The sequence below is a fragment of the Oxyura jamaicensis genome, chromosome 11 (genome assembly GCF_011077185.1).
Source record: "Oxyura jamaicensis isolate SHBP4307 breed ruddy duck chromosome 11, BPBGC_Ojam_1.0, whole genome shotgun sequence".
NCBI classification, from domain to species: Eukaryota; Metazoa; Chordata; class Aves; order Anseriformes; family Anatidae; genus Oxyura; species Oxyura jamaicensis.
This window is the reverse complement of record NC_048903.1, coordinates 17591742-17605037: the sequence shown is the minus strand read 5'-3', so window position 1 is coordinate 17605037 and position 13296 is coordinate 17591742. Positions and strand designations below refer to the sequence as shown.

The window sequence follows — 13296 nt, the reverse complement described above, 5'->3', positions numbered from 1 at the left end:
AGAAAAGAAAAGAAAAGAAAAGAAAAGAAAAGAAAAGAAAAGAAAAGGAAACCCCAGATATTTCCATTCCTTTTCCCTCTTTCCCTCAGCACAGGTGGCAATGACATCTTTTTCTCCTGATGCAGAAGGCTCCAAAAAATTACATTTATATGACACCTCAGTTAAGAGAGAAGGAAACATCTATTCTCTGTTCTCCCTCTATTCTCCAGTGATAAATGAGTGGTCTGACCTTGTTACTACTCATTTTTATGTTTGCTCTTAAATGATCTTGATAGGCCTGTAATTGCTTTAGGTATTGTATATAAGCTAATGAAACAGAACCAACAACATATAAAGCAACCGGTATTGTCAGGCCTAATGAGTTTATCTTGAAACTTAGTATATTCATTTGTTGAAGCTCCAGTTCATGGGGTCATTTGATTACATGGAAATCTAACTCATTTTAAAAGACTATGTTTTTGGTCACTGATGATACTGAGAATCCAGAAAACATGAACAAAAGGAGAAAAAACCCCACAGAGATACATAACAAACAGAACTATGTCTAAATACGCATATATATATATATATTTCATTCTATGTCATTATAAGAATCATAGAATGAATCCCAGAATGGTTTGGGTTGGAAGGGACCTTAAAGTCCATCTAATTCCAGCCCCCTACCATGGGCAGGGTCCCCTCCCACCAGCCCAGGCTGCCTCCAGCCCCATCCAGCCTGGCCTTGGGCACTGCCAGGGATGGGGCACCCACAGCTGCTCTGGGCAACTATTCTGGAGGCCTCGGTTAAGGTTTTTCGATGCTTGATGTTGCTGCTGCTGTCTGTATCACTCTGAAAATGGCCTATTTGGCTTGTAACCTAGAGGAAACTGTCCAGAAACACATTTTCTTTAAAAGTGGCATTACAGAGGTTTATAGGAGGAAAAGCAATTTATTGGTCTTCCTGGGAAGAGAAAGAAAATCAGACAAGACATTTGTTTCACCAGGGTTACTATCACCACAGCTAAATGGGGTAATTAAAAAACGTCACATTGACTTGCACTTAACCAGTTCAGTATGTGAAGATATGTGTGCAAGAGATATATCCTCAGCATTCAAGCTATTAAATCCACTGTGAAGACATTATAACATTATAATACAACCCTGCCCATAACCCGCAGATAACATTTAATCTTGCTAGTGCACTTATTGAAAGAAAGCTTGAAGGACTTGGGAATGATTGGAGAAGATAATGACCCCTGTAGAGAGTGTCACTGAGAGGTGTGCAAACCCAGTCCTACCGCTCGCAGTCTGCAAAGATAAGGCTCTCCATCAAAGTGAAATTTGGCCGACTAGTAGAAGCAATCACCTTTGTTAAATAGAATATGACAGCTGAATTTTGACAGATACCCTTGGCTACTAACTTTATAGCTTTTAAATAACAGCTCTAAACACTGATCAAAAAAAGAATTTTCTAGCTGAATATCCAGGGGAAAATGATTCTTGCTGAACAATACCCTTTTTTCAGTGAGTAGTTAAGAGTACTATTAATGAAGTGGGGGACTATTTAGACAATATCTGACCAGCAGGGGTATTTGACAGTAACTCTATGTTCAAACTTATCTTCTAACACAAGGTAAATATCACACAAAGTATGGCCCAGAACGACTTGTTCTACTGCAAAGAGATTAATGAAGTTCCGACTTTCAGAATCACTTTGAATGCTCATTTAAAAGTGTAAGACCAAAAAGGCACATGTGTACATGCCTATTTACAAATATATTGGTATATACATATGACTTGAAATTACTTGGAACAAAATAAAGCTGGACACGTTTTGGTTTTGTTGCATCTGCCCAAGAATTTTTTTGGCTTTTTATCAGAACACACATTGTGGACACTCACTTGCCTAAATAATCTAGTCATTCAGTACAGTTCTGATTTCTTCTAACCATTTTAATCACAAATTAAATTATTCCAACATTTTAAGATATGAAAATGTGTTTCATCGAGGCACCAAAAAAACATCTACTAGGTGCACTTAGCACAGGTTGTATTAGTTAAATAACAATTGAATAAATATATAAACATAAGCTGTGAAAAACAAACAAACAAACAAAAACAACAGAAAATTGAATATTAAAGTACTTTGGTATATACATATTATTGTATTGTGGGGTGTGCCTGTTTTTGAAGCTTGCATACCCATACAGTAATGTCAAAAGTTTAGACCCTGAAATTGGACCATTATGTTAAGATACTCATTTAACAGTTGCACATTATTAGCGATTGTTTTCCAAACATCCACAAACAGCATTGCATACTTCAGCATTAAATATAATATATACAACAACATTGGTGAAGCCTGTACTACTTAAGCCCTGCTCTATATAACCAGAGAGGGGCACCGGGGGGATAGATGCTGCTGAACATCCCTGTCTCAGCTCACATCCACTGCCAAAGAGAGCAATTTCCTTTAGAAGCTCTGGACACTCCATTTCAGTGACTAAATGGATTCTGCATGGTTTTCAGAAGCTGTCTCTGCCAGCACAAGGTCCAATGTTCAGAAGGCACAATTAGACATTATTAGTTTGCCTTATGTTCATCCAGCTTTGGCTGTATACCAACAGCACTAAGTCTCCTGGCTCTGCACGCTATCCTGGGGGGACCCCAGCTGCTCTAGCTGCTCTACAACAGGCAGGCAATCAACTGCAACCCAGTGTGCCGGCACTTGTGCTCCTCCCTGGGAATCATGCTTTCTTCTCCTTTCTACGCTTTCAAGTTTGCAATAGCCACAATGGGAAAAACCCTGCTCACTTTTCTCACTTGAGTCATCTCAGGGGGTTCAGCATAGATGATTACCTAATAAATGCTTTATTTGGAAGATGGGTATTTCCTCCCATGGAGAAGGCACTCTATCTTTGGAAAATGCTATTTGGAATCAATGCATCTTCCAAATTCATGAAAGTAAGGCATCTAGCATTAAAAATAAACAACCACCCAAATTTCTCTGTGCTGTAGAAATTCCTCTTTGGATGTGACAGAAATCTCTGAGGACTCTTCAGCTTACTGCTACAGTCAAAATCAGAATCTGGTATTTTAGTTCTGAAGATGCACAAGCGGATCTAATTGCTAATTTCACTGCAGCTTCAGAGATATGAACTGCATATGCTGTGCTTACTCCCACAGTGTCATCTCATCCTGTCAGCACCAGTATTTTCCCTCAAAACAGATTCAAGCATATGTGCGGCCCTGCTGTACGCCCTCCAGTACACAGGTACAACAACAGGTACCTCTGCTGCAAAGAGCTTACGATGCAGGAGGAATGGAGTAGAGAAGAAATGGTAATAGTGCAAAAGATTTGACCAGAAGTAAAATTGGAAATTGAAAGTCTTTCTCCTAAGTCCCAGATAAATACCTGTCATACTGTTTCTCACAGTTACAAAACAAAGTCTACTACATTTCTTACTGGAAATATAAAGAGAAAGATAATACCTCCACATCTCTCTCCGAATACAAATCTTCTGGGGTCACCAATTGGCTTGGATCAAATTGAAATTCTTCAGATTGATGCTCACAGTGTTTGCAGAATAAGGACCCAAGCTTAAGAGTTAATCGAAATATTTTATTTCAGTTACATTTCCTCCCCAGAGGGGATGATCTGTGTTGAATACAGAGATAAAAATTTCCCCTTCTCTATGTTCTTTGTAATGCCCACATTAATATAATCCCTTAGTTTAGTTTACTTTCCTCAAATTGACTAGTTAGAGAAATTGTTTTCATAAGTCCAGGTTTCTTTCCCATAAAGCAAAATGAGTGGAAAATCGTTCTGTGATCAGAATACACAGCACTCCTTTAACCAGCTCATCATTCTGTACATCAGGTTACAGTTCTCTCTCAGCAGGCAATAAAACTTTTGATTTTATTGCATGGCTCTCTAACCATAAATCCCAGTTTTGAAGTGATCCATAACACAGGGTTTTCAAGTTCTCCCTGACCATCATTTGATTCAGCAGAGCATGGTTTCATTATTCAAATAATTGCAGCAATGCAGTCGCAGTGATTCAGCAGTACCTCCAGCACTGCAGCTGGATCCCACAGCTCCAGGTAGGCAGGGAGCACAGACTGGAACAAGACTTACTAACTTACTAAGACTTAATTGTCATTTTACAACCAAAAGAGATTTCTCTCCTGCATCTGTTCATTTCCTGATGCAAAGTGGGATAAGAATACCTGGGAGACGGTTTGGTATCTTGGTAATACAAAGATCTATACAAAGGTCTTGGTCTGGTTCCTCTTCACCTTAATGACTTTCCAGACTTGTAGACTCACACTGTAGACACACTGTCTGAGAGAGAAGAACTAAAGCTTATTTTGTCACTGCTACGTTACCCTGCATTTTCATCCATAGAGGGAATTCTCTGGGGACAAGCTACAGCTCAGGATGCAGTGCCCATGCATAACCTTGAGAAGTGCAGAAGGCTGGGAAACAGCACCTTCCCCGAGAAATAAGTCGGCCTTGGGCTTAGAGAGGATACATACACAGCTGAATGGTTTTATTTTTATTTATTTATTTTTTTTTTTTTCATTTTTTTCTGGGCGCCAAAAGGCCAGCCTGCAGGAGCACCTGGCTGCAATAAGCCTTTCCGCCAGGAGGTGCGCAGCAGTCGGCCTGAGCAAACAGGCAGTGGGCAGGTCGATAGCCTCAGTACAGACTGATCCCATCTGCTGCCATTTCAGTGGCCACTGGTCTCTGTCCACAACATAGCGTGTGGACCAGGGAGAAGGATCTGAGCAGTAACTGGCTGAATATGCCAAAATAAATTAGGATGTGCCAGGGTAAGTTTAGCAGATGTGGACTGTGACCTTGCACCAAACCCACTGCCAGGCATTTCGGGTGTGAAAGATGGCTTTCTGGCAGCTTGTCCCTCAACTGCAGAGTACTAAGCAGGTCCAGGTCCTATTTGCCACTGTTTAAAGCTCCAAGAGGAGGCTGAATCAAGAAGAGTCAAGCATATTGCTTTATTGAGTTCTTTCTCTGCTTCATTTTGTGTTTGTTTAGTGTCTTTCTGGGTGACTGAGCAACAAAACAGCCTTTATCACTCCTGCATCTAGGGTGGATCTAGCTGGGAAGAGGTTTCAGATCCTTTTTGTCCAACACTTATTTGTTTTATGTTGATGAGCCAGCTGGTTTCCATAAATGTACCTGCAAATAACAATGCTTGCATGTAGTGATTCAAGCATGATTTCTAACTGGGTTTAAAGACTTTTATCAGCTCAGATGCATAAGTAATATTACTTGTCTTTCTAAAGGTTAAATATCCACTTCAGAAATACTGGGGTAAATCTTCAGCAGCAGAAAACTAATCAGCAGGTCAGGTAATGATTCAGAACAGCTTTTCCCTAGCATATTTTAATTATAAAATGCCTCAGAGTGCAACCAAGTGGGTCACAAATAGCCAATGCAAAGAAGATCCTGAGGACATGAGAACAGCTCCTTGGTGCTCTTATCCAGTTATTTATAAATGAGTTTATAATAATATTTTTTCTCCTTGCCTAGAAAATGTAAACAAGTACATTGCATATGAAAACCAAGGTGGACAGATGAGATATATATTCTGCAAGGGAGATTCTGATTCAGTCTCCCTGGGCATTGCTACAACTATTGATGCATGTACAGATATTATTTTCACTAGATGAGATTTATATCTGTTGTAAGATAGGATAGTACAACATAATTCTAAGATCTGGTTTTGTTTATTAACCTAGATGTCATTATGCTTTAATTAATGTTTCCTGGTAAACTAAGACGGCACTTGGCCAGGGCATTTATCTTATTTATCTTATCTTGTGAGCGACACATATCCCAAGTTCATTTAGCTTGAATTCACAGTTAGGGAATAAATTTCATTTCCCTAACTTGTGCAATTAAGGCCTGCGGTTTAGATGCAACACATCACTCTGGCCAGTGCTGGCATCAGAGGTGCTGAATTTCTGAACCTCAGATCCTTTCAAAAAATATACTGCAAGAAAGTTGCAGTAAAGCTTACCGGAATCCCAACATTTTTCCCTATTAGTAATAATACATTCTAAGCACAGCTCCTGAGTAGATCCAATTTGCTTAAACTTTTGTAAGGAGAGTACATTAAGAAAGCAAAATATAAAGAATGATTGGTTATAAACAGGATGTAGACTTGACTAAATAAACCCACAGTTCACCCAGGCTTTAAAACTGCAGTCCCAGTCCTTTGCATCTCACAAGAGAAAAGGGCCAGAGCAAGGCAAAAGAGATGGAATGGCTTCACTAAGGCAGGCAGAATTCTGGAGGACAGGAACAAGCTCTGACTTGGACTGTGATAGAAGTCTACAAAATTGTAAATAGCAGGAAATGAGTAAACATCCATTGACTATTTAGTGTCCTTTCCAGCATGAGATCTTAGGGGCATCAGATGGAACTAACAGGAACTTAGTTCAAAGCAAAGAAAGAAGCAAGTCTGCATGCAGTAAGCAGACAAAAAGAATGGCCCAACTTTATAGATGAGAAACACTAACACCACCTCCAGTGTAGGAAGCTCTGGAGAGGAAAACAGAAGCCAGGAGACTTGTCTTGGGCACCTGTGCCTTCTCAGGCTCGTAGAATAGGGCACTGGGCTAATGGACTCACTGTGACCATTCTTACTTTTTATTATGAGCCCATTGTTTTCATAGCTAAAAAGAAGATAATAAAAATATCATAAAATGAGCATTTTTTACTGTAACACTATAAACACTCCAATACATAACAGAACCCAGAAAATGAGCCATTACCTTATACAGCAGAAGGAAATAATGAAAAAGAATTATGAATTGCTTATTATCTTTGGTGGCAGAGAAATTTGAAACAGCCACTTTACTTCTTTGAGGTGGTGTATAAATTTAAGAAATCATTCAATATTTCAAACCGTCAGGCACAGTATATAATTTTTTATATACAAATCATTGTGTCCTTTGTTGCTGAACCAAATGTTCTTTTCATACATGAGATCAATACCAGGCACTCTTTTTATTACATTCACACCATACGTTGTAGAATTCAGCTATAGACAACTTCCATAAATCCTGAAAAATTCTTGCACTATTCAGAAGTAAATCTGCAGGAAGTATAAAGTGTCAGGTACTCACTCACCGCTAGCTTTGTTCTAACTGTTCTCCCATCAGAGTCAGTGACAGGATGACTACTGATTGATGCCATGGTATTGTAAAACATCGCAGAGGGTTTTGTGGAAAAATCCCACCCAAAACATTTTGTGGTCAGTTATAAATAAAGCCTCATATTCCCCTCATGTTCAATGCTACATTGGTCTGGTGCTTTTGTAAGTTCTACTGCACCATGATACTATGGGTATAAAAATGCAGTCAGGAGGAGAAAGAAATCAGAGATAAATTTGACACAAAGATATAAAAATAAAAGCTCAGAATTCTGCTCTAGTTAATATAAAGGGCAAGAGAGGGAATTTTTTGTTTTGCTCTGGCAGTCTTTGATCACAAGAATTTCCCAAATGTGTTTACTTTGTTCAGAAAGAGAGAATATATAGAGGCTGATTTTCCCCAGAAACTCCTTTATTGGCCATTTTGGCAAAACACCTCTCATTGATCAGAATATTTGGCTCATAATTGGACAATTCACTGAAAGTAGCTATCATCCAATAGGAGGTTGGTGACAATAGCACATCTGAAATCTACCATTGACATAGAGGTGTCTGTATTTTGGTAAGTGAATGGTATTTGAAGTCAGTGTGCTATTCTGCCTGCTCTTTGGACAACAGCTGTAGGTGGAACATAAAGCACTAGAGGGTCTGAAATCATCAAAAATAGTGGGAGAAACAGAAATTGGCCTTGGTATTTGTTGTTTCCTCTTTTCCCCCTTACTACAATATTTGCTGTTTTGAATGAAATATTCAAAAGGATCAAGAATCTTCAAAATGACTGGTGTTAGGGAGGGATAGCTTATATAAAATGTGTGACATATATTACACAATAAATACAAATATTCCTAATACATAAAACATTCACATACAAATTCATTGGAAGAAATTTATCTCCCAAGGTGAAATTTGTGACCATGTGCTTATCCAGGGTCTTATACTCTTCCTAGACATTGCCAGTAGAGAAGTAAGCAGAGACACGGAGGCCTGGACATCTCTGGTAGATATTGTATAAGGATTGACTGACGAATAGTACAGCTACACTATGGAATGGAGTGAAATGGCCCTGCGGCGGGATGATTGCCCAGCTGTGTTATTTCTAGGGTTCAACCCAGTCACCTCCATGCACAACTACAGTACTGCATGGATAAATCAGTTCCCTCCAAGATAAACAGGGATGGTTTTGCTGCATGCTTTCAGCTTGTGTAGGCACTTCTGAAATAAACATCCTTCCTTTTCCATCTCTTCTAAAAAAAAAAAAAAAAAAAAAAAAAAAGCACAGAATTCACTGCATTAATCAGAGATGGCGATACTGTAACTCTCTTGATTTCTGCAGGAGTAGAAGCAAAAGGGGCTGGTTTGAATCATACACAAACATTTCTGAAGTGTCTTTTGCAAAGTATATAAAAAAGACAAAGCGTGCTAACAGGGGAGGACTCACCATCCTTTATATCCACAGTTCTGCACAAAGGAAAAATAAAATGCATGGTTATGTTCTTGAAAAGTTTGGTTTGAAGAACGCTCTTCTGAAAAGTGAAATATGCATTTGGGAAGCTGACTGCACAAATCGCTTTCTCTAAGCACAAATAACTTCCCATGGGGATTACTGAGGCAACCGAGGTTGGAGAGAAGAAAAAACTCCCTATCAGTTCTTCCCACACTGCTCCTTAACTTACATACTCTGTTCAAAAGGCATCCTAGATCTTAACAGTTAAAATTCCCAGCATTTTTTTTTTCTTGTATTTTCCAAGGAAGGAATAGGGAAGCTACACAATGATTTGAGAGCAGCATCACCTGTAAATGTATAAAGGTAGACAAATAGCAGATGTAGTGGAAATTCAGCCCAGTTAACAAAAAATAAAATAAATCTTGATGGGACCAATGAATAATGCACAGGCTACATCACTGGAGTGACCACAGGCAGGTCTGTGAAGAGTCCATGCTGTGCTGTACAAATAATTTAAAACAGAAAAAACGTGAACACTGCATAACACAATTGCTGATCACAAGCAATCTTATCAAGCCAAGTCAGCAACTCTGCAAACATCAATGCACTCTAGGTACTGTCACTGCAGTGACTTCAATAGGGCTATAACCTCATCATCTACACATAACTCTAGCAGAACTGAGTCTTTGTTACCTTTTGAAATGTCTCTTTTGAGAGAAATTATGATCTCGTTTGTCTGCTGTACAGAAAGAGAAAAAAATCCCCAGAGAGTGCTAACTCCCCAAAGAGATGAATTGTTCTGACAGACTTGTGTCAAAAAAAAAACACACACACAAAAAAAAACCAGGATATATTATGATTTTACCTGGGGAGTCTCAGATAGCCAATAATCATAACGTGATAACGATGACAGAACTACAGGCTATTTCTATATAGGTTTATATTTTTTATATAGGTTTATTTATAATATTGGCTTTTGCATGTTCAGTGTCTGAACAACAAAAAAAATGTTATGTCTCAAGAATAGCTGTAATTTTATTCAAAAGGACACCCTCAAAAAAAAAACCATCACATTCAATGCAGAGCATAACTGAACACTGCGAGCAACTTTAATTAGTAATAGAGGTATGTGTTTCCCATGGTGTTTTCCACTAATATTGCTTGTGAAACATGGCTGAGAATGGATAATAGTGTATACGGAACTGTTCCCCTATTCTCTCATTTATCCAAATAATCAGGAGTTAGTTTACATTTTCCTCCTCATTTCACTGCAATAGACCAAAATAAATTTCATTTAAGCTCAAGAAAACAGAATAAAAAAATAAGTGTGAATCTGAGGTAGCAAACTAAAGCAATTCCTTTGATAACAAAACCAAGGAAAGTACTGCTTATAGCATGGGGTCTTAATACTGGGGGAGGATTCTTCAAGGCAAGTTCTGCCTACAGGAGGGTATTTATTTTTCTTTCAATTGTAGTTATAAAACATTTGTAAATATAGAAAGAAATATGACTTGTATATGGATAACTGAGCCAAGGATCCAGATGACTTACTGAATCTCTCTGAACCACTTTTAATTGCAAGTACCCAAACTTTTGCAAAAGTACCCAACTTTTGCAAAAGCACCATGCATTGAACAGCACCAGAAGTTTGGAGATACTTTTGAACATTAATCTCTCCTTTGAAGAGACACTATATTTCGTTTAGGTTAATGAACCGGTCAAATTTAAATTAATTTGTCTGAGAGCTGCAAGTTGGAATTTACAGGCTGTATGCTCAGAGAGAGTAGAGTTTTTCTCATATTCAGAAAACAGTTTCATGCATTTGGACTGGAAGAAGCAAAATAATAAAATAAGCAGGCAGTATATCTGTTCATCTAAATATTTCATGTGCTTATTACCTCCTATTCACCATTGAAAGACAGCTACTATACAACCTGCTAGCTGGGATTTTTATTATTTCTGATGTTAGTGACTCAAGAAGGTATGCATGGCTGCTTCTTTAATATTTTTGGATGCTGGTTCACAGACTGTTCTTTTATTTAATTCTCTTTTTGTTTTGCGTCAGGGTGAGTGTTCCCAGAAGTGCTATTACATCTTCGTCATAGAGACCATCTGTGTGGCTTGGTTTTCCCTGGAGTTCTGCCTCCGATTCATTCAAGCAAGGAGCAAGTGTCAGTTCTTCAAAGGGCCCCTGAATATAATTGACTTCTTGGCTATTTCACCCTATTATGTCTCCCTCATCTTGGCAGAGGATGACTCTAATGAGGCAGATGACAGGCCAAGCAGCAACACATATTTGGAGAAGGTTGGTTTGGTGCTACGGGTTTTACGTGCCTTGAGGATCTTGTATGTAATGCGCCTTGCCCGGCACTCCTTGGGCTTACAGACTTTGGGCCTCACAGTTCGGAAATGCACACGAGAATTTGGCCTGCTTTTACTCTTCTTATGCGTGGCTGTCACTCTATTCTCTCCTTTGGTCTACCTTGCTGAGAACGAATCGGGCAAGGTGCTTGAATTCACGAGCATACCTGCCTCTTACTGGTGGGCCATCATTTCAATGACCACTGTGGGGTATGGAGATATGGTACCACGGAGCGTCCCGGGCCAGATGGTAGCTCTGAGCAGCATCCTCAGTGGGATTCTCATCATGTCTTTTCCTGCAACATCAATATTCCACACCTTTTCCCATTCCTACTCAGAGCTGAGGAAGGAACATGAACGATTGCAGTCTCGGGTAAACAGAGTAAAAAATGCCAATCATTCTGGTGAAAGTGACACCTTCAATGACACAGACAGCTTGATCCTAGAGGAGCCAGCATCACCGATCAAATACATTTACACTGGGAACTAAGCCTTGCTGTAAAACATTCCCAAGAATAGGAATAGAAACATACACATGTATGTCAACATAATATGTAAAGCAAAGCAAGAAAATTAGGTTGCAATGCTATTTTTCTCTGCCAGGATAGGTATTACAAAGCAGTACAAGCCAATGCAGCTGGCTCCAACACATCATTATGAAGGCGGAGGTTTTGAGAATGTCAGAAGTCACAGTTTATTCAGTAACAAATAAATATTCATTCTTCACTAGGACTAACGATAAGATTCAACTTTGTCTCTGCCAGTTATGTATCTTGCTGAAAAACTAATATCGAATGAATAGCAAGCAAAACAGCTTCTGTTGGCACAAATAACACTTGTTATTTTATTTGCCTTTGAGTTTCCAATGTTCTTTGCAATTAACACCTTGAGCCAAGCATTAGAAAGGATTTTTTTCAGGGCTATGCACCAGTGTTATTTGTACAATGCTCATCAGCCAGGCATACAGAAGAAGCCTCAATATAAATCTGAGCTCTGTATCTAAAGCTACTAATAAGCTTATAATAAAAGCACTATATGTGAAAGCTTTCAAAGTTTGCCTGTAACCAGATGATCAATTTCTAAACAATGAATTGCACTGCTGTTGTAAGACACATAGTGTTTGCAAGAGAATTTGCTTGAAAAATGGTTGAAGTCTGAAATTATAAACATTTCATACTAGACAGAAATTTTCAAACTTTTTTCATATATTTAAAAAATGAAAAAAAAAGAGGAATAAAAACCCAAACTTGAACGTATAATTTTGTGTTTTTATTTTTTTCTCTTTAATTGAATGGTGTTGGCTTCTCTAGAAAAAAATAATTAAAAGTTATTGAAAATAAAATGACAGCTCAGAAGTATTCAAATGTATAAATAGCAAAACTAAGAGGAATGATTGCCGGAGGCAGTGGGAGTGATTTGCTAATGCAAATAGAAGATGTCCCTCTTGGCATACACAAGTCTAGCCAGAAGAAAATGACAGGCCTACATAAGTCAAAAATGCTACTTCTTGAGATATTCCAGATGATATTTTAAAATTCAACCTTTTAGATGCTGTGAATGCAGTTAGTGGAAACCTATACCAAGTAATGAAAGTCAGGTTTGTGCATACATCTATGTATATAGGGTCTGGTCAGCTCATGCATGGGTCCTCAGCTTGTAAACAGTCTTGGTGGTATCTGCAGAACTTTGACATGTTTAAGTACCAACATGAAGCAATTTTAAAATCAGATTTTCAGCTTTCATTATTCCATTTCCTAAATCCTGCCAGGTTCCCTATGACCTTGCAGCGAGGCAGAGCTCAGTGAGATGACCCTTGAGTTCCAGTTTTCAGCAAGCACTGTGCTCAGGCAGGGCATGTCCCCGAGAGCCCAGGGGACACTTCCAGGCGTGTGACCAGCCTCCCACGTGGACACACAAACACAGTCACCGGCAGAGTTATGCAACTTCGGGCAGGCATTTGGGAGTTCCAGTTTTTTGATGCTATCCTTGCTGTGCTTCATAGCTTAAGTAGAGAAAACCACAGTTGTTGGCACAGTTTGCATCATGTGACTCAAATTAATCTCTTGGGTTTATCTTGCTATTGACCCTATGATCTAAAGCAGGGAAACTCTAGCAGATTATAGATGGGATGTAGCAACACAATCGGAGCAAGTAGACTCTAGATGACAGGAATTTTTATTTGCCACATAACAGGTGCAATTTCTGCTGTTTTATGCATAAATCCATCTGATATTTTATTAACTTTTATTTTTGCCAGTGATTCTCTAACACAGGACTACTCAGATAGGAAACCAAACAAAATCCAGCCTATATGTGGAGAATGACCTC

The 13296-nt window shown here is 38.8% G+C and overlaps 1 protein-coding gene across 2 annotated transcripts in view; it reads left to right on the top strand.

The window, feature by feature from the left end:
* The window catches only part of KCNG4 (potassium voltage-gated channel modifier subfamily G member 4), an 18315-nt gene extending 6098 nt beyond the window's left edge, over nucleotides 1-12217 (top strand). For both annotated transcript variants that reach the window (XM_035336621.1, XM_035336622.1), the window contains one exon: nucleotides 10673-12217. In XM_035336621.1, coding sequence (XP_035192512.1) covers nucleotides 10673-11458 — 786 coding nt within the window. In that variant the 3' untranslated portion in view covers nucleotides 11459-12217. The remainder of the gene's footprint in view (nucleotides 1-10672) is intronic.
* Nucleotides 12218-13296: the final 1079 nt, after the last annotated feature.